This window comes from Corythoichthys intestinalis, chromosome 5 (assembly GCF_030265065.1).
Source record: "Corythoichthys intestinalis isolate RoL2023-P3 chromosome 5, ASM3026506v1, whole genome shotgun sequence".
Lineage (NCBI taxonomy): Eukaryota > Metazoa > Chordata > Actinopteri > Syngnathiformes > Syngnathidae > Corythoichthys > Corythoichthys intestinalis.
Window position 1 is genome coordinate 3,472,501 of NC_080399.1, and position 19,799 is coordinate 3,492,299.

At 39.4% G+C, this 19,799-nt stretch overlaps 2 protein-coding genes across 2 annotated transcripts in view; both read right to left on the minus strand.

Moving 5' to 3' along the window:
- The window catches only part of LOC130916274 (lithostathine-1-beta-like), an 8,673-nt gene extending 6,182 nt beyond the window's left edge, over positions 1-2,491 (minus strand). The window contains exons 1-3 of the mRNA XM_057836873.1: positions 2,358-2,491; positions 2,229-2,291; positions 2,139-2,166 (exon numbers count right to left, since the gene is read on the minus strand). Coding sequence (XP_057692856.1) covers positions 2,139-2,166; positions 2,229-2,291 — 91 coding nt within the window. The 5' untranslated portion in view covers positions 2,358-2,491. The remainder of the gene's footprint in view (positions 1-2,138; positions 2,167-2,228; positions 2,292-2,357) is intronic.
- A 6,849-nt stretch (positions 2,492-9,340) lies between these two features.
- On the minus strand, positions 9,341-19,486 carry LOC130916276 (galactose-specific lectin nattectin-like). Its single transcript, XM_057836878.1, has 7 exons — positions 18,520-19,486; positions 18,391-18,453; positions 18,301-18,328; positions 18,138-18,223; positions 15,224-15,352; positions 9,557-9,662; positions 9,341-9,485 (listed from the first exon to the last, which is right to left on the minus strand). The coding sequence occupies exons 2-7, from the start codon at positions 18,451-18,453 to the stop codon at positions 9,415-9,417; spliced, it is 483 nt and encodes a 160-aa protein (XP_057692861.1). The 5' UTR covers positions 18,520-19,486; the 3' UTR covers positions 9,341-9,414.
- Positions 19,487-19,799: the final 313 nt, after the last annotated feature.

The window sequence follows — 19,799 nt, forward strand, 5'->3', positions numbered from 1 at the left end:
GATGGGAAGTGCAACCATGACTATGCGTAATGGTACCAATTGATATATCTTCTCTGCGTTGGTAAGTGCCATAGGGTGTTAAGAAAAAGATCAATTACTACCTTTCTTCCCCACATTGCTTCCCACAATTATTCTAATCGTTGGGAGAGGGATTGTAAGGCTTTAGTCATTTAAAAAAGGCTTCTACGGCCGCCAAAATTCACTCTACTCATTTTACGCTGCCATTCAGCTCTATATTTAGGTAAAACAGCGCTATTACAGATTGAAGACGACAATGCGTGAGTGGGTCGTGCAGCACATGCGTTAATTGCATTAAATATTTTAACGTGATAAATTAAAAAAAAAAATTAATTACCGCCGTTAATGGGATAAATTTGATAACCCTACCTTAAGCCTAAACTAAAGACTCTGGATGAGTGTAACATATTAAATACAATTAGAAAACGATTTAATTAAAAACTATATATATATTAAAAAAAAGGCATATCCGATATTTTTTTTGCCGATTCCGATACTTTGAAAATGATGTGGTCGAACCCGACCGATCGGCATCGATCGGCTCATATTATCAGTGATAAAAGCATTTTAAAATGATATCGGATCATTTCGACATCAGTTTTTCATGATCTGTTTTGGGCCAATATGCATGTTGCCTTTCAAGTGAATTTAGGAGCTTCACAGCCAAAAAACCGTTTGTGCCATTGACACCACTCAATTCTTAAAGGATAAATGTGACTTTGTATATTGTGACTAAATATTGCCATCTAGTGTATTTGTTGAGCTTTCAGTAAATGATACTGCAGGCATTCAACCCAAATGCATGATGGGAAGTGCAACTATGACTGTGCGTCGTGGTACCAATTGATATATCTTCTCTGCGTTGGTAAGTAACATAGGGTGTTAAGAAAAAGATCAGTTACTACCTTTCTTCCCCACATTGCTTCCCACGATATTTCTAATCGTAGGGAGAGGGATTGTAAGGCTTTAGCCAATTAAAAAAAGGCTTCTACGGCCGCCAAAATTCACTCTACTCATTTTACGCTGCCATTCAGCTCTATTACAGATTGAACACGACAATGCGTGAGTGGGTCGTGCAGCACATGCGTTAATTGCGTTAAATATTTTAACGTGATAAATTTTAAAAAAAATAATTAATTACCACCGTTAATGGGATAAATTTGATAACCCTACCTTAAGCCTAAACTAAAGACTGGATGAGTGTAACATATTATGTCTGTAACGTTAAATACAATTAGAAAACGATTTAATTATAAACTATATATATATATATATATATATATATATATTAAAAAAAGGCATGTCCGATATTTTTTTTTTGCCGATTCCGATACTTTGAAAATGACGCGATCGATCAGCATCGGGACATCTCAATTGATATTATCAGTGATAAAAGCATTTTTAAAATGATTTCGGATCATTTCGACATCAGTTTTTCATGATCTGTTTTGAGCCAATATGCATGTTGCCTTTAAAGTGAATTTCGAAGCTTCACAGCCAAAAAACCGTTTGTGCCATTGACACCACTCAATTTTTAAAGGATAAATGCGACTTTGTAAATTGTGACTAAATATTGCCATCTAGTGTATTTGTTGAGCTTTCCATAAATGATACTGTAGCCATTTAACTTCTGCCCAAATGCATGATGGGAAGTGCAACCATGACTGTGCGTCGTGGTACCAATTGATATATCTTCTCTGCGTTGGGTAATAACATAGGGTGTTATTCTAACCGTTGGGGGAGGGATTGTAAGGCTTTAGTCATTTAAAAAAAGGCTCCAAAGGCTGCCAAAACTCACTCTACTCATTTTACGCTGCCTTTTAGTTCTATATACTGTATGGGTAAAACGGCGCCATTATAGATTGAACGCGACAATGCGTGAGTGGGTCGCGCATGCGTTAATTGCGTTAAATATTGTAACGTGATAAATGTAAAAAATATTCATTCTTGCCGTTAACGAGATAAATTTGATAACCCTACCTTAAGCTTAAACTAAAGACTCTGGAAGAGTTTAACACATTATGTCTGTATGTTAAATACAATTAGAAAACGATTTAATTAAAAAAAATATCGGGACATCTCTAGCCAATATAATTTGAAAGTCATCACTGAACACCCACCTTTGAAAACTCTTGTAGGGAAAGACCCCTGTGAAGAGAAAGAGAGCATGAAGCATAAGTATGTTGTCTTCGGATGCAATTCGGACTTACGACTCCTGTCAGCAGTCCGGTCAAGCCGCAAAGGAGGAACAGCGAGCGAAGAGCCAATGCCATCTGTACAACGAACAAGAGATTAACTGCATTTCTTCAATGAAAACCAGCCGATTAGGTTGTAGTTACCTTTGAGGTTGTGATGTTGAATGCTGACGACTACGTCTGCGCTTCTTTATATATGTTAAGGTTGTCAGTCTTGGAATGTTAAATGCGTTAATCGATGTCACAAATACCAAACCCTATAGCGTAATTAGCTTCGTATATACCACGCACTGTCAAACAAAGGAAAAAAAAATAAGTCTGTCAAACAAGTTTTGGATCACAGGTGGTGGTTTCATCCTGTCTGACAGCCAACAATTAGCGTGCACATGTATACGCCAGGTGATGCTTCAGCACTGGCATTTGCACTATTTTTTTTTCTTTTCTTTTTTAACCTGTCCTGTTCAGCTGTTTGACACAAAGAATGGAAGTCTGAGTGCCCGGTTGGTCTGAACAGTTTAAATGTTTCACATTGCGAGTATGAGATACTCCCATTGTGATCATTCACATACCTCGTTTATTATGACAAAACAGAGAGTAGGAAAACGAACAAGCGAACAAGAAATACATTGAATGTCTACACTAGCTACTAACATGTTGGTGCTATCGTCAGCTAGATGTATTTCCGGTTGACACCATGTGGAGGGCCTGTTGACCAGGGAAAGAAGGGGACGGGGGTGGGGAGTCTATAAGCTAAGTGATTGAAAGGGGAAGAGTGTACACAAATCAGCTCTGTTATCAAGAACCCAGTAATCGTGTGAATCCTTCGTGAGTGTAAGCCCATTGGCGACCGACCCTGCATCGGGACCCCCCACCCGAGCGCGCCCCATCACATCCGACCGCACGCGAGCCCCAGCGAGCGCGTGACAGCCATGCAGACGAGCGGAGACGCCACACGGGCGCCAACCCAGGTTCACGGCCCCCACCCAGTCAGCTCGGGGAGGGGGGGGGTCAGTGCAGCCCATCCCTGAATGTAGCGAACCGCTTATGGATCTGTGTCATATTCGGACCGTCCTGGAGCGGGATGTGCGAGGTTCTGATGCCTTGCCTTTCACGTCCCTTAACCTGTCAGTCGTTGGATGAGCAGGGGGGCGCGATCGAGAGAGAGTGAATTCCTCCCCGGGATCCAGGGTGGTCCCCCAGGCCACCCGCACACCCATCAACGGGCCTTCAGGGATGGCGAGAGGGGGACGCACCACCAACCCCACGCCCACCCCCAGCCCCGCTTGCCCACCCGGCCCACGAGCCGCAGCCCCCCAACCGGCATGGCACGCCACGGGACCCCCAGCGACCCACCAAGCCCAGGGCAGGGCAGGGTCCCTCGCCGGAGCAGGCAACATCCAGCCGATACACCAGCGCCCAGCCAGCGACCCGCGACAGAGCACAGGGCGGACTTCCAGTCGGAGAAGAGAGGGGAAGGCTGAAGCAGGAGGACGCCGAGGATCAGCCAAGGGGCGACGCGAGATCGGAGCCCCAACCTCCCCCTACTCCCGCAGCCGGCAGCACATGCAGAGGGGAGGCCACGCCCCGGGAGCCACGCCATAGAGAAAAAATGTGGGACCCACCTGCCACCCTATTACTGTGGCTGCCAGGTTCCCGGCTGGCAGCCATTACCCAGCAACGTGATGGGATTGTGAGGGGAGGGTATTGCAATGTATACATTAAAATAGGAGAGCTTGGCTTGGGGCAGTGGGACCGCAGCATGGAATTTCTACCCAGCCACCCGCCCCACCGCCCTTTGCCGGAGCTCTCCTGTAGAGTATGATGTGTGTGGTGCATTAAAAAAGGTGAGGGGATGGCGGGGCCTGTCGTGAGAAGGGAACCGTGAGGCACCCCCTCAAAAGGTCCCAACCATCCCACAACCTTGGTGTGTGATGCATTAAAAACGAAACGAATGAGTATGTAAGTGGCACATGCACTCTTAACCGAGCGAGTGCCCTTATCAAGGTGATTAAAGACGAAATGTGTCGCATTCTGAAAATCACATTTTTTTCCCTTTTCTATCGTCATATAGTGAATGTTGCATGCGTTAAGCTACGTCACAAATACCAAACCCTAAAGCGTAATTAGCTTAGTAAATGCCACGAACCCGTCAAACATGCTTTTGATCAGAGGTCGTTGTTTCATCCCCTCTGACAGCCAGCAATTAGCGTGCATATGTAGACGCCAGGTGGTGCTCAAGCACTGGCACCTGCACTCTTAACTGAGCGAGTACCCTTATCCAATATAGTGGGGCAACTAAGTATTTAGTCAACCACTAATTGTGCAAGTTCTCCCACTTGAAAATATTAGCGAGGCCTGTAATTGTCAACATGGGTAAACCTCGACCATGAGAGGCAGAATGTCGGAAAAAAAAAATTGAAAATCACATTGTTTGATTTTTAAAGAATTTATTTGCAAATCATGGTGGAAAATAAGTATTTGGTCAATACCAAAAGTTCATCTCAATACTTTGTTATGTACCCTTTGTTGGCAATAACGGAGGCCAAATGTTTTCTGTAGCTCTTCACAACCTTTTCACACACTGTTGCTGATATTTTGGCCCATTCCTCCATGCAGATCTCCTCTAGACCAGTGATGTTTTGGGGTTGTCGTTGGGCAACACGGACTTTCAAGTACCTCCACAGATTTTCTATGGGGTTGAGATCTGGAGACAGGCCAGGACTTTCAAATGCTTCTTACGAAGTCACTCCTTTGTTGCCCTGGCTGTGTGTTTGGGATCATTGTCATGCTGAAAGACCCAGCCACGTCTCATCTTCAATGCCCTTGCTGACAGAAGGAGATTTTCACTCAAAATCTCTCGATACATGGCCCCATTCGTTCTTTCCTTTACACAGATCAGTCGTCCGGGTCCCTTTGCAGAAAAACAGCCCCAAAGCATGACGTTTTCACCCCCATGCTTCACAGTGGGTATGGTGTTCTTCAGATGCAATTCAGTATTGTTTCTCCTCCAAACACGAGAACCTGTGTTTCTACCAAAAAGTTCTATTTTGGTTTCATCTGACCATAACACATTCTCCCAGTCCTCTTCTGGATCATCCAAATGTTCTCTAGCGAACCGCAGACGTGCCCGGACGTGTACTGGCTTCAGCAGGGGGACACGTCTGGCCGTGTAGGATTTGAGTCCCTGGCGGCGCATTGTGTTAATAGCCTTTGTTAATGGGGTCCCAGCTCTCTGTAGGTCATTCACTAGGTCCCCCCGTGTGGTTCTGGGATTTTTGCTCACTGTTCTTGTTATCATTTTGACTCCACGTGGTGAGATCATGCATGGAGCCCCAGATCGAGGGAGATTATCAATGGTCTTGTATGTCTTCCATCTTCTAATAATTGCTCACACAGTTGATTTCTTTACACCAAGCGTTTTACCTATTGCAGATTCAGTCTTCCCAGCCTGGTGCAGGTCTACAGTTTTGTCTCTGGTGTCCTTCGACAGCTCTTTGGTCTTGGCCATAGTGGAGTTTGGAGTGTGACTGACTGAGGTTGTGGACAGGTGTCTTTTATACTGATAATGAGTTAAAACAGGTGACATTAATACAGGTAATGAGTGGAGCCTCGTTAGACCTCGTGAGAAGAAGTTAGACCTCTTTGACAGCCAGAAATCTTGCTTGTTTGTAGGTGACCAAATACTTATTTTCCACTCTAATTTGGAAATAAATTCTTTAAAAATCAAACAACGTCCACATTCTGTCACTTATGGTTGAGGTTTACCCATGTTGACAATTATAGGCCTCTCTAATTTTTTCAAGTAGGAGAACTTGCCCAATTGGTGGTTGACTAAATACTTATTTGCCCCACTGTATAGTGTATGTCGAAATAACCTGCCCTCCTCCATTTAATATTTTCCGTACCTACTGAAGAAAAGCTGGTTTTACTCGCTGAAACCGCAGGAGTGCCGAGGATACTCGGCTAATTCAACAGCGTGGGCTAAAAATTGTTTGCTAGCAGCTGTGTATTTACGCAGCAGAACATACAATAACCGTAGACGGCAATTTGTCGGACAACTCATTTTTCTTCAGCGATTCAGACATCGAATCAAAAGAAAATGTGTTCTTTTTGGCGGAAGATGAATTACAGTATGTGCTGACGAAGGTGGAACGTTTCTCAATATTGCTGCACCCAGGACCGTGCAGAAAACTTGCATAACTTCCAGTTTAACCGGCTATACAGAATAATTGGCTGTGACTCTGACAGACTTTAATTAGAAGGGGTAATAGTGAATAGAAATCAACACTGTCATCAACCCTTTCTGGCTGTGACTCAGTCAGTGTTTGCATGGTTTCTTCCTTCAACCTCCATATCAAAACTTCCTTCCTCAACTTTGTTGCTCATCCGAGAGCAAACAGATGTTGCTAAGGAGGTAGATTTGTGTCTTTATTATTCAATCAAAAAAAAAAAGTTGCGTCAATCAAAAAAAAGTTGCTTCAATCAAAATATATATTTTCAATCAAAGAAAAAGTCACTTCAAAAAAAAAAAAAATGTGTTTGAATGCAAAAATAAATTTGAACCCAAAAAAGAAAAAAAAAATGGATTTGAAAACTATTTTTCTTTGATTGAAATTTTTTATTTTGATTTGTTTTTTATTTTTATTTTTTTGGTTGAAACAGCTTTTTTGATTGAAGTAATGTAGTTTTGCATTTGGACCACATTTTGGCTAGGACATTTGTGTCTTTATTATTCAATCAAAAAATAAGTTGCTTCAAAAAAAAAAACAAAAGAAAAATTCAGAAGAAAAATCACTTGAATCAAATTTAAAAAAAACTTCAGTCATAGAAAAAAAGTTTTTGAATGCGAAAAAAATATTTGAGACTAAGAAATTCGCATTTGAACACTTAATTTTTAATTGAAACTGTTTTCTTTGATTGAAGCAATCCTTTTTGTGTTTGGGCCATATTATGGGTAGGACATTTGTGTCTAAATCATTCAATCCCAATAAAAGTTGCTTCAACCAAAAAAAACAAAACAAAACTATTTTTAATCAAAGAAAATAATCATTTGCAAAAATATATTTGTATTTTTCTAATTTAATATATACAGTGGGGAGAACAAGTATTTGATACACTGCCGATTTTGCTGGTTTTCCCACTGGCAAAGCATGTAGAGGTCTGTAATTTGGATCATAAGTTCTCTTCAACTGTGAGGGGCGGAATGTACTGTATATAGTTTTTTTTTTTTTTTTTTTTGATGCCCTCTATGGACAGTAACAGCTGTTCTATGCTAATAGCAAAATTAACTATGCTGTATATATCGTTAAAAAAAAATTCAAAGTGGAGTATTTCATATGGCCTAATTAGAGATTTGAATAAGTCAATGACTCATCACAACATTATTTTTTAAGGTCCCTATTTTTTGATAATGGCAATTTTATATAAAAAAAATTACACTCGAGGTATTTTTGACCATTTTATGTCCATGCCTTTGCGGTGTTATAACTTTGTCATTTCTGATTTTTTTTTTTTTTTTTTTTTTACTTCCAATGACTCAAAATGTTCAGGGGACCTCAACTACACGTACATATATGCTTTTTTTTTTTTGATGCCCTCTATGGACAGTAACAGCTGTTCTATGCTAATAGCAAAATTAACTAAGCTGTATATATCATTTAAAAAAATTCAAAGTGGAGTATTTCATATGGCCTAATTAGAGCTTTGAATAAGTCAATGAGTCGTCACAACATTATTTTTTTGAAGGTCCCTATTTTTGATAATGGCAATTTTATATAAAAAGTTACTCTCGAGGTATTTTGACCATTTAATGTCCACGCCTTTGTGATGTTATAACTGTCATTTCTGATTTTTTTTTTTTTTTACTTCTAACGACTCAAAACGTTCAGGGGGACTTTAGCTACGCGTACATGTATGTTTTTTTTTTTTTTTTTTTTAAATTTTATTTTTTGATGCCTTGTAGGGACAGTAACAGCTGTGCTATGATAATAGCAAAGCTAACATGCTGTACATATATATATAAAAAAAAATTGGAATATTTCATATGGCATAATTAGACCATTGAATAAGTCCCCAAGTTATAACAGCATTTTTTTTTTGAAGGTCCCTATTTTTTGATAATGGCAATTTTATATAAAAAGTTACACTCGAGGTATTTTGACCATTTAGTTTAGACTTAACAAAGGGTTATCAAAAATATCCCAATAACAGCGGCAATTAATTTATTATATAATGTGTCATATTAAAATATTTACCGTTTTTAATATATACGCTGCACGATCCTCTCACTCATTGTCGCGCTCAGTATGTAATAACGCTGTTTTGTCTTTATAGAAAGATAAAAGCCAGTGCAAAATGAGTAGAGTGAACTTTGGCACCCTTTGAAGCTTTTCTTCAATTGGCTAACACCTTGAAATCCCTCTCCCCGTGATTAGAAATATCATGGGAAGCACTGTGGGGAAGCGAGGTAGCAATAGATCTTTGTCTTAACACCTAAAGTTATTTCCCAAAGCAGAGAAGATATATCCATTGGTAGCACGACGCACAGTCATGGTTTTACTTCCCATAATGGTTTCACTTCCCATCATGCATTGGGGCATGCCTGCAGTATCATTTACTGAAAGCTCAACAAATACACTAGATGGCAATATTTAGTTACAATACACAAAGTCACAAGTCTTTCTATCCATGGATCCCTCTCACAGAAAGAATGTTAATAATGTAAATGCCATCTTGAGGATTTATTGTCATAATAAACAAATACAGTACTTATGTACTCTATGTTGAATATATATATTCGTCCGAGTTTTATTCATTTTTTTTCTTAATGCATTGCCAAAATGTATATGATCGGGAAAAATGATCAGGAATGATTGGAATTGAATCTGGAGCAAAAAAAAAGCAATCGGATCGGGAAATATCGGGATCGGCAGATACTCAAAATAAAAAGATCGGATCGGGAGCAAAAAAAAACATGATCGGAACAACCCTAATACGCACTCTAAAAACACACACACATTTTGATGCAGAAAGATCCCTTTATTTAATTGAGAGGTGCTCTTTGATGATACATTGTTACTCTTTTCAAGAACAATTGAGCTTCTTGGAAGAAAAGCAAAATTTATAGTGAACACAAAAGCAATGAGTCATCATGATCAAGGAACTCAATTGTGACAAAAGACAGGCTTGTAAGAAGAGTGTCTTAGTGGCCCGCCTCTCTGCTGCAAACATAGCGAAGTTCAGTATTGCAAGGTTCAGTGTTCCATTCTGCAGCTGTAAGAAAAATATGTTTCTGTTTAGTAAAAATCAATTTGTAACTCATTTCAACCTGTCATTTTACTTACTTGATGTGACCATCTCTACACAGTTACCATTTGCACTCATAGGCTCCCCATTAGCATAACTATCGAATTCAATCCTTGTGCCGTCAGTCCATAAGTAGTTATCACCCTGGAAAACAAAGTACCCTTTGAATTGATGACTGAGTTAGCATGTGCCGGTTGTTTGTCCCAAACTTATCCATGTTGATGTATTCTTATTATAATTTCATTTTTTTGTGCCATGCACTATTATGTATGAGTCAAACTGCTTACTTGATGAAAAAGTGTGGAGAAGGTGGGGCAATATGAGTGTGAAAAATGTATCAATTCGACAGAAAGAAGAGGGGGTTTTGCAACAAAATTGAATTAATATCCTGCAAATGGCAGTAGACCGGTTTTGTATGTACCCCCCACCCCTTACCCATGGTTAATTGTGATATACAGTGGGGCAAATAAGTATTTAGTCAACCACCAATTGTGCAAGTTATTCTACTTGAAAATATTAGAGAGGCCTGTAATTGTCAACATGGGTAAACCTCAACCATGAGAGACAGAATGTGGGAAAAAAACAGAAAATCACCCTGTTTGATTTTTAAAGAATTTATTTCCAAATTAGAGTGGAAAATAAGTATTTGGTCACACACAAACAAGCAAGATTTCAGGCTGTCAAAGAGGTCTAACTTCTTCAAACGAGGTCTAACGAGGCTCCACTCATTACCTGTATTAATGACACCTGTTTTAACTCATTATCGGTATAAAAGGCACCTATCCACAACCTCTGTCAGTCACACTCCAAACTCCACTATGGCCAAGACCAAGGAGCCTGGACGTCTACTGGCTTCAGCAGGGGGACACGTCTGGCAGTGCAGGATTTGACTCCCTGGCGGCGCATTGTGTTACTGACAGTAGCCTTTGTTACTGTGGTCCTAGCTCTCTGTAGGTCATTCACGAGGTCCCCCCGTGTGGTTCTGGGATTTTTGCTCACCGTTCTTGTTATCATTTTGACGCCACGGGGTGAGATCTTGCATGGAGCCCCAGATCGAGGGAGATTATCTGTGGTCTTGTATGTCTTCCATTTTCTAATAATTGCTCCCACAGTTGATTTCTTTACACCAAGTGTTTTACCTATTGCAGATTGAGTTTTCACAGCCTGGTGCAGGTCTACAATTTTGTCTATGGTGTCCTTCGACAGCTCTTTGGTCTTGGCCATAGTGGAGTTTGGAGTGTGACTGACTGAGGTTGTGGACAGGTGTCTTTTATACCGATAATGAGTTAAAACAGGTGCCATTAATACAGGTAACGAGTGGAGCCTCGTTAGAAGAAGTTAGACCTCTTTGACAGCCAGAAATCCTGCTTATTTGGAGATGACCAAATACTTATTTTCCACTCTAATTTGGAAATAAATTCTTTAAAAATCAAACAATGTGATTTTCTGTTTTTTTTTTTTTTCCACATTCTGTCTTACACGGTTGAGGTTTACCCATGTTGACAATTACAGGCCTCTCTAATTTTTTCAAGTAGGAGAACTTGCACAATAGGTGGTTGACTAAATACTTATTTGCCCTACTGTATTTATATGGCGGAAAACAGACAAGACTGAAAAAGCAGTTTCTGCTCTTGCACTCCTCTTTAAAAGAAACTGCTGTATTTTAGGCCAAAACAAGTGTTATGTTTGATAGAAAAATATGTCTATATGCTGCCATAGCAGATTCATGGAACTATTTTTAAATTGTTTTACCCTGGAAACCCCCATTTACAGATGCCACGCAACCGCTTTTGTTTCAACCCATCCATAAAACGAAGGTAATTAATTATACTTATTATTCAAAATGTCATTTTTAGCTTAGAATCATTAATTGATGTCTAATATTTTGTTCAAAAAAAGACTTTAAAAAATTAGTAATTAACTTTATTATTATTATTATTAATTATTATTAACTTTTAAACAAATTAGGTTACAATGAAAAAAATAGTGTCTGTAAATAGGCCACGGATATCTACCTCATAACTATCGCTTAATTGCATTTTTTTTTTTTTTTTGTGACTGTCCAATTTTCACCTATATTTTAATTGATAAATAATCGATTCAAACAAAGAAAAATTGAAAGAAAAAGTTTAAAAGGGTAATTATATGAAAAGAAAATCTCGATTACTCCCTTTTGTCTGCGACTTCTGCATCGCGACTTTTGTGATATTACCGTGTTTAACCCATAAAATCCTCACAAAGTCTGGCTGTGGCCATTCACAGCTGCATTTTGACATTCAGTGATACATGCTACACAGAGTTTTTGAGATATATGAGACGTAGGAGTTCTAAAGTTATTAAAATTGTGAGTTTCTATTCACGGTCCCGGCTTGGGCGGGGTACCAAAGTTGGCCAAATTCAGTAAATGATTAATAACTCTCTGATATGAGGTTCAGTCTTTCTCAAATCTGGTTATTATTGTTACTTTACGAAACATGTAAGGATAGTGTTCTGCTTATTGTGCAGTAGCACTAACATAGCGTTCCAGAGATTTGCTCTGGTTAATGGTCAGTTTATATTTGTGTTTTCCTAAGACTAATATATTTGATCCAAATAAATACCAAATGTTCAAAAATACTGTATATGACGTTTTTATTCTTCGATCAGTTAATATAAACATCTTCGATGTGAATGATGTTATAGAATGTATAATGTAACAACGTGTAGAACATGAAAAGTAACGTCAGTTACTTTTCTGAGTAACTTGCAATTAAGTAACTGAGTTACTAACTCAATTAGGGCTGCAGCTATCGATTATTTAATAGTCGATTATTCGATGAACTAGGTAGTTCGAATAATCGAGTAATCGGATAAGGAACGTGAAAAATCAAAACCTGAGTTGAGCCTCAAATGGTATAAAAAAATAAATAAATGAGGATCTATGTACAACAAAAGAACAATTAGCTAACTTTCATAGCAAAAGTCCGCCAGCCTAAATGTTGTAAAATGCTAACGTTTTTTTTGTTTTTGCACTGCTCTTGACAAATGGTTCGGACACATATTCACTCAGACAATGGCTAAATTTACTTATAAACTAAATTACAACGCATTAAAAAAAACAGCGCAAACAAAAACTTTGCTTACGTTGGGCTTAACAGGGAACAGCTGGATTCACCCATGTGAAATGAGTGTTGAGTTAATTATCGAGGGTTGATTGAATATTTGCTTGATTGATTGAATATTTGCTTGTGCTCATATATACCTAATACATACATAATACATATTGCCATATTTTTTCTTATTGATATAACCAGTAAATGATTATTGCTTGCTATACTAGGTTGTAGTATAATGTTTAAGTGTTACAAAGAGTAAAGAGGGTCGGGATGACAACTGCCTTGCTTCATGGCTGCATCATTGCGTAACTAGACCTTCCGGTACATCTTCAGCACCTGGCGTCTAGACTTTCGTCTAGACCTTCGAGGACAATTTTCCGTTCGAGGACATCTTCCATGGCCGCAGCGTTGCATAACTGAAGTGTCTGGGTCATTCTGACCACTTTACCTGTGCCCTTGCTTACACATGTGTATTTAGTTAGTTCCACCTACATGCTCACACATAGCCAACCAAAATCACATGGGTGTCTCCAGCTTGCTTTCCCCCTCCCTTCAGGGCGGCACCCTTCTGTGTTAGGACAAACCCCTAATAAAAGGGGCAAGGAGGGTTTTTTCCCTTAGATCAATTTTGGTGACTATACAGCGTAATCTAGCATTGCTCTCCTTGGCCAAGAGCACTGAGTGTCTTCTCTCCTTATTTTTGGGTAATTTTACAAATGTCTACCTAAGGGTTTATTTTTGAACTTGACAATGAGGCAGACAGAGCGCAGTGTATCCACCCAAATCAATAGAACTTAATGCAAACATTTTCTAAATAAACCATCACAACGTCACTTTAATTCAACTAGAGCTGAAACGAATACTCGAGCAACTCGAGTAACTCGAGTTTAAAAACTGATCCGAGTAATTTTATTCACCTCGAGTAATCGTTTATTTTGACAGCTCTAAGCATCACGTTTTGCTCGGACTACTTTTAATGCGGGACAACGCGCTGATGTCACGTGCGTAGAGGAAGAAGCAAAAAAAAAACTTACTGCAGCCGACAACCGCTACAAACGACGCCGACGTTGCTAAATACTAGCCCGCTCATGCTACGTTAGTTGCAGGTAGCGTCCAATGAGTCTCATAGAGATCACATGTATGTTGAACTAGATGCACAGTGACAGACTAGGCCGCGTCTGGGCAGCGTTAGCAAACAGCCGCCATCTTAAAGCAGTAGAGCGCTAAGCGCTAATAAAGAGCGCTAAACGCTAATATATAAGATTAACGTTACTGTCACTACTAGCTCACCTTACGTTAGCACTGCGGAGGGCTAGGTTTCAATTAATTAAGACCGCTTTCGATGCGTGGCTAACGTGTCTTACATACAGGCTTTAACATAACATAGCGTTGTGGAGTGATGAGGGTGTCAAATAAAAACTCAATAATGCTAACTATCAATTTTAGCTCAGTAGTCATTGCTGGATAAAGCACCAAGTAGCACTAGTCCCTAATGTGCTCCAATACAGCCTGTATCATACATTTATTTTGAACAGTGCAAAAACTCAAAATCCTATCAGGACTTACAGTTTAGACTAACTTAAAACTTAACTAGAACTTAAAAATGGCTTGGCACAAATAGAAATTCAATTGAAAAACGTGGGGGAAAATCCTAACTTTTAAGTGATGTGTGTTATCAAGCGTAAAGGCATTTTTAGGTGTTTATATATATATATATATATATATACTTTTTTAATATATACACATACTTTTTAAAAATAAGATCTAAAGGTTTTTTGAGTGAAAGCAGTGAATTAGTCATTTTTTAAAATTCTAGTTACATCTGAGATGCAATTGTTGGCTGTTTTCAACAATATACATCAAAAATAAAGACATTGATTGACTGAAAATGATAAAATGTCTTGTTTTCTCATGTATATCTATAATTGCTCTTCACCTAAAAATATATTTGTTTTATCCGATTACTCGATTAATCGATAGAATTTTCAGTCGATTACTCCATTACTAAAATATTTGATAGCTGCAGCCCTAAATTCAACGAATACTCGAAGCAGCAAAATTGAATTCGAATCTTTTTTTCTAATCGAATATTCGAGTTAATCGATTAATCGTTGCAGCACTAAACTCAATAATTATTTTGGCAGAAGTAATTTGTAATTATAACTAATTACTTTCTAAAAGTAAGATTAACAACACTGTTTCGTGCTGCGGAAGAGGCAAGAGTGGCACTCGGCTAGCTAGCGGACGCGTCAGTGTCGCAATCCAATGTGAGTACTGACTTGATGTGAGTGGCGGATGTGTTGTTTTGCGACGTTTTTACAACAGTTTGCTTATGTGATGTGTTTCGTGGATTTTTTGGCGGAATATTTATTAATACTACATTGCGGTTTTTCACTTTTCGTGGGGGGTTCTGTTCCCAATTCACCGCAAAAAACAAGGAATTACTGACAAATTACAAGTTTTAGGTTTGGACAAATGTGTGTTCTCAGACCAAGTAAACCTCGCTACATTATGAAGTACATGATTGATGTTGGAAAACATTCATTTTCTAGGAGGGAAAGACATTTTGACTGGCAGTATTGAATCAGAATATTTCATCTGCAAACTCACAGTGATGTCATAAATTCCAATCCAGATAGTAGCAGAAGCAACGTCATTTTCAGCGACCTCTGAAACAACCGCATTCTCCACGGCATTAGCGATGGAGGCCAAATTGCCACCCAGAATGTTGCAGACGCTCTTGTGGGGAAAAAAAGACCACAAACACGTAGATTAGAATGCAGGTTAAAAAATAACTACAAGATACGATTATTTCGCCATTTTTCTATATTGGTAATAGTCGGGGGTGAAAGTGGTTAGAATTTCTTGCCGGAACTCCCCGAAGTAAAGGTCGCCACGGAGCCAGAATTTTTATGTTTTTAAAAAAAAAAAAAATTGGGGGGGGGGGGGGGGGGGTGTCAAAACTGCTGAAATGCAAAGAAAACTTTTTTTGGGGGGGTGGGGTCAAAACTACTGAAATGCAAAGAAAACTGTTTTGGTCAGTTATTTCTATAATACATACAAACACTGATTTTCATTCAAAATTGTATTTTTTTTCAATGATTTGCAAAATAAAAGTTAACAAAATCAGCTATAACCCCAACCTCCAGCTCCTAATTTCTATTTTCCCTCATTTCCTCAGATACTGCATGCCAAATCTCAATTTTAATTACTTAAAAACATAAGATGTTGATTGGAATTGAAGATTATGCAAACGTTTACTTTTTGTTGTGTTTTTTAATAATAAAGATATAAGTAACCTACAGTACTGTGCATGTACAGTGCCTTGCAAAAGTATTCGGCCCCCTTGAATCTTGCAACCTTTCGCCACATTTCAGGCTTCAAACATAAAGATATGAAATTTAATTTTTTTGTCAAGAATCAACAACAAGTGGGACACAATCGTGAAGTGAAACAACATTTATTGGATAAATTAAACTTTTTTAACAAATAAAAAACTGAAAAGTGGGGCGTGCAATATTATTCGGCCCCTTTACTTTCAGTGCGGCAAACTCACTCCAGAAGTTCAGTGAGGATCTCTGAATGATCCAATGTTGTCCTAAATGACCGATGATGATAAATAGAATCCACCTGTGTGTAATCAAGTCTCCGTGTAAATGCACCTGCTCTGTGATAGTCTCAGGGTTCTGTTTAAAGTGCAGAGAGCATTATGAAAACCAAGGAACACACCAGGCAGGTCCGAGGTACTGTTGTGGAGAAGTTTAAAGCCGGATTTGGATACAAAAAGACTTCCCAAGCTTTAAACATCTCAAGGAGCACTGTGCAAGCCATCATATTGAAATGGAAGGAGCATCAGACCACTGCAAATCTACCAAGACCCGGCTGTCCTTCCAAACTTTCTTCTCAAACAAGGAGAAAACTGATCAGAGATGCAGCCAAGAGGCCCATGATCACTCTGGATGAACTGCAGAGATCTACAGCTGAGGTGGGAGAGTCTGTCCATAGGACAACAATCAGTCGTACACTGCACAAATCTGGCCTTTATGGAAGAGTGGCAAGAAGAAAGCCATTTCTCAAAGATATCCATAAAAAGTCTTGTTTAAAGTTTGCCACAAGCCACCTGGGAGACATACCAAACATGTGGAAGAAGGTGCTCTGGTCAGATGAAACCAAAATTGAACTTTTTGGCCACAATGCAAAACGATATGTTTGGCGTAAAAGCAACACAACTCATCACCCTGAACACACCATCCCCACTGTCAAACATGGTGGTGGCAGCATCATGGTTTGGGCCTGCTTTTCTTCAGCAGGGACAGGGAAGATGGTTAAAATTGACGGGAAGATGGATGCAGCCAAATACAGGAACATTCTGGAAGAAAACCTGTTGGTATCTGCACAAGACCTGAGAATCTACAATGGAATGGTTCAAAAATAAACATATCCAGGTGTTAGAATGGCCAAGTCAAAGTCCAGAACTGAATCGAATTGAGAATCTGTGGAAAGAGCTGAAGACTGTTGTTCACAAACACTCTCCATCCATCCTCACTGAGCTGGAGCTGTTTTGCAAGGAAGAATGGGCAAGAATGTCAGTCTCTCGATGTGCAAAACTGATAGAAACATACCCCAAGCGACTTGCAGCTGTAATTGGAGCAAAAGGTGGCGCTACAAAGTATTAACGCAAGGGGGCCGAATAATACTGCACGCCCCACTTTTCAGTTTTTTATTTGTTAACAAAGTTTCAATTATCCAATAAATTTTGTTCCACTTCACGATTGTGAAGTGACTGTTCTTGACAAAAAATTAAAATGTTATATCTTTATGTTTGAAGCCTGAAATGTGGCGAAAGGTTGCAAGGTTCAAGGGGGCCGAATACTTTTGCAAGGCACTGTAGATGTCATTAGAAATGGATGTGAAATTTGGACGTCCATGGCTGTCAGTGGCAACTTCTATATGCATCAATGGAATTGGGGCCATTTTGGGGACACGCCCTATTGATATCTGGTCATTTCCTGTTGATTTAGGGACGTTTTTTTTTTTTTGCCTTTGAAAATTAAAAGGAAATTTGGACGTCCATGGCCGTCATTGGCGTCGACTTACAAACGCATCAATTGAATCCAAGTACATTGGCATCAATCGGATCGACATACATGGTCGTCAATGGCATTAACCAAAGTAATTGTCACTGGAAATGGATGTGAAATTTGGACGTCCATGGTCGTCAATGACAACGTCCTCTATATGGGTCAATGGAATCGGGGACATTTGGGGGACACGCCCTATTGATATCTGGTCATTTCCTGTTGATGTAGGACTTAATACATTTTGATTTTTTTTTTCAAAAAAATTTGTGAAAATCGGCATTTACGGGCAAAGGGAAAATTTTGTGCCGATCAGTCGTACGGTTCGGGCTGTGCCGTGCGCCGAAGAAACGCCATTCCAAAAAAACAAAAAAAAAAAAAACAAAGAATTTTACTATCTGGGCCTTTGCTATGACTACAAAGTACATTACTAGTGTCTTCCATACCTCTGCTTCTTGAAATTCCCTAGTTTCTTCTTCTAAGATGTAACACTTAGCGTCCACCTGTGTCCATCCTTCAGGACAGCTCACATCTGCAGAACATTTTTTTTCTTCAATTAAATCTGCTGTCATTGCCAATACAATTTGAAATTCATCATTGAACACCCACCGATGAAAATCTTTGCAGGGAAAGAGCCCTTTGAAGAGGAAGAGAGCATTAAGCATAAGTATGTTGTCTTCGGATGCAATTTGGACTTACGACTCCTGTCAGCAGTCCGGCCAAGCCGCAAAGGAGGAACAGTGGGCGAAGAGCCAATGCCATCTGTACAAGGATCAAGAGATTAACCGCATTTCTTCAACGAAAACGAGCCGAATAGGTTGTAGTTACCTTTGAGGTTGTGATGTAGAATGCAGATAACTACGTCTGTGCTTGTTTAAATATGTTCAGGTTGCCGGTGTTGGAATGTCATATGCGTTAAACTACGTAACAATACCAAACCCGAAAGCGTAATTACCTTAGTACAGTGCAGTGCCATGTATTTAGAGAGTCGCGACACTCTTTCATGTCGCCGCGGGTGGTCACATTCCTCATGTAGGCGTGTATAGTTTCAAACACAAGCAGCGCTGTAATAGTATTCTCTGAACCAGACAGCAGTGATTGCTCCATTTACGGTAAAAATAGATGAAATCACGTATTTTAAGTACCGTATTTTTGGGACTACAAGTCGCTCCTGAGTATAAGTCGATCCAGCCATAAAATGCCCAACGAAGAGAAAAAAAACATACTTCGGTGCGACTTGTATGTAAGTCGAATTTTTGGGGGAAATTTACTTGATAAAATCCAACACATAGAACAGACATGTCATCTTGAAAGGCAATTTAATATAAAAATACAATAGAGAACAACATGCTAAATAAATGTACAGTGTACAGTGCATGAACAAGGAAATGTGAATATACTGTCCTACGCTACGGCCTGTCCTGGCTATACAGCGAACTCCCAAAAGACAATGCTGGACGTCCGTATAATTTGCTGAATCAATTTGGTCCTCGATAGAAAACAGGTTCGCATCAACGTAAATAAATGATAATTAGGTACTATTAGTAATAAGTAACAGGTTAGCATGCGTTCGCTATCATTAGCACATCGTTCAAACAACCACACAACTGGCTCTAAGTGTCCGATCGCGGGTGGAAAACACACAACAACAGAAAAGATGATACACGCAGGCGTTGCCTCTGTAGAGATGATTTAAAAGCATAAACAATGAAAGTAAGTTCGCAGCCGTCTATTCTCTCTAGCTAACTCGCCCACTCACTCACTCAGAGCTACGTAGCTGTCCGTCTTCTTCTGGCGTGTCACGTAAACAAGTGCGAGTGCGCCCTCACGTGGGCGTGAAAGCGCCACAAAATAAATGCATCCATTTCAAGATAAAAAAAAGTCAATAATACAATTGAACATACACTGCCAAAGGCAGAACGCGAACGTGGCCATAGCTATAAAGAGTTATTCAGATAACTATAGCATAAGAACATGCTAACAACTTTACAAAACCATCAGTGTCACTGCAAAACACCAAAATAACATGTGGAATTATATCATAATGTGTTAATAATTCCACACATAAGTCGCTACTGAGTATAAGTCGCACCCCCTGCCAAAATATG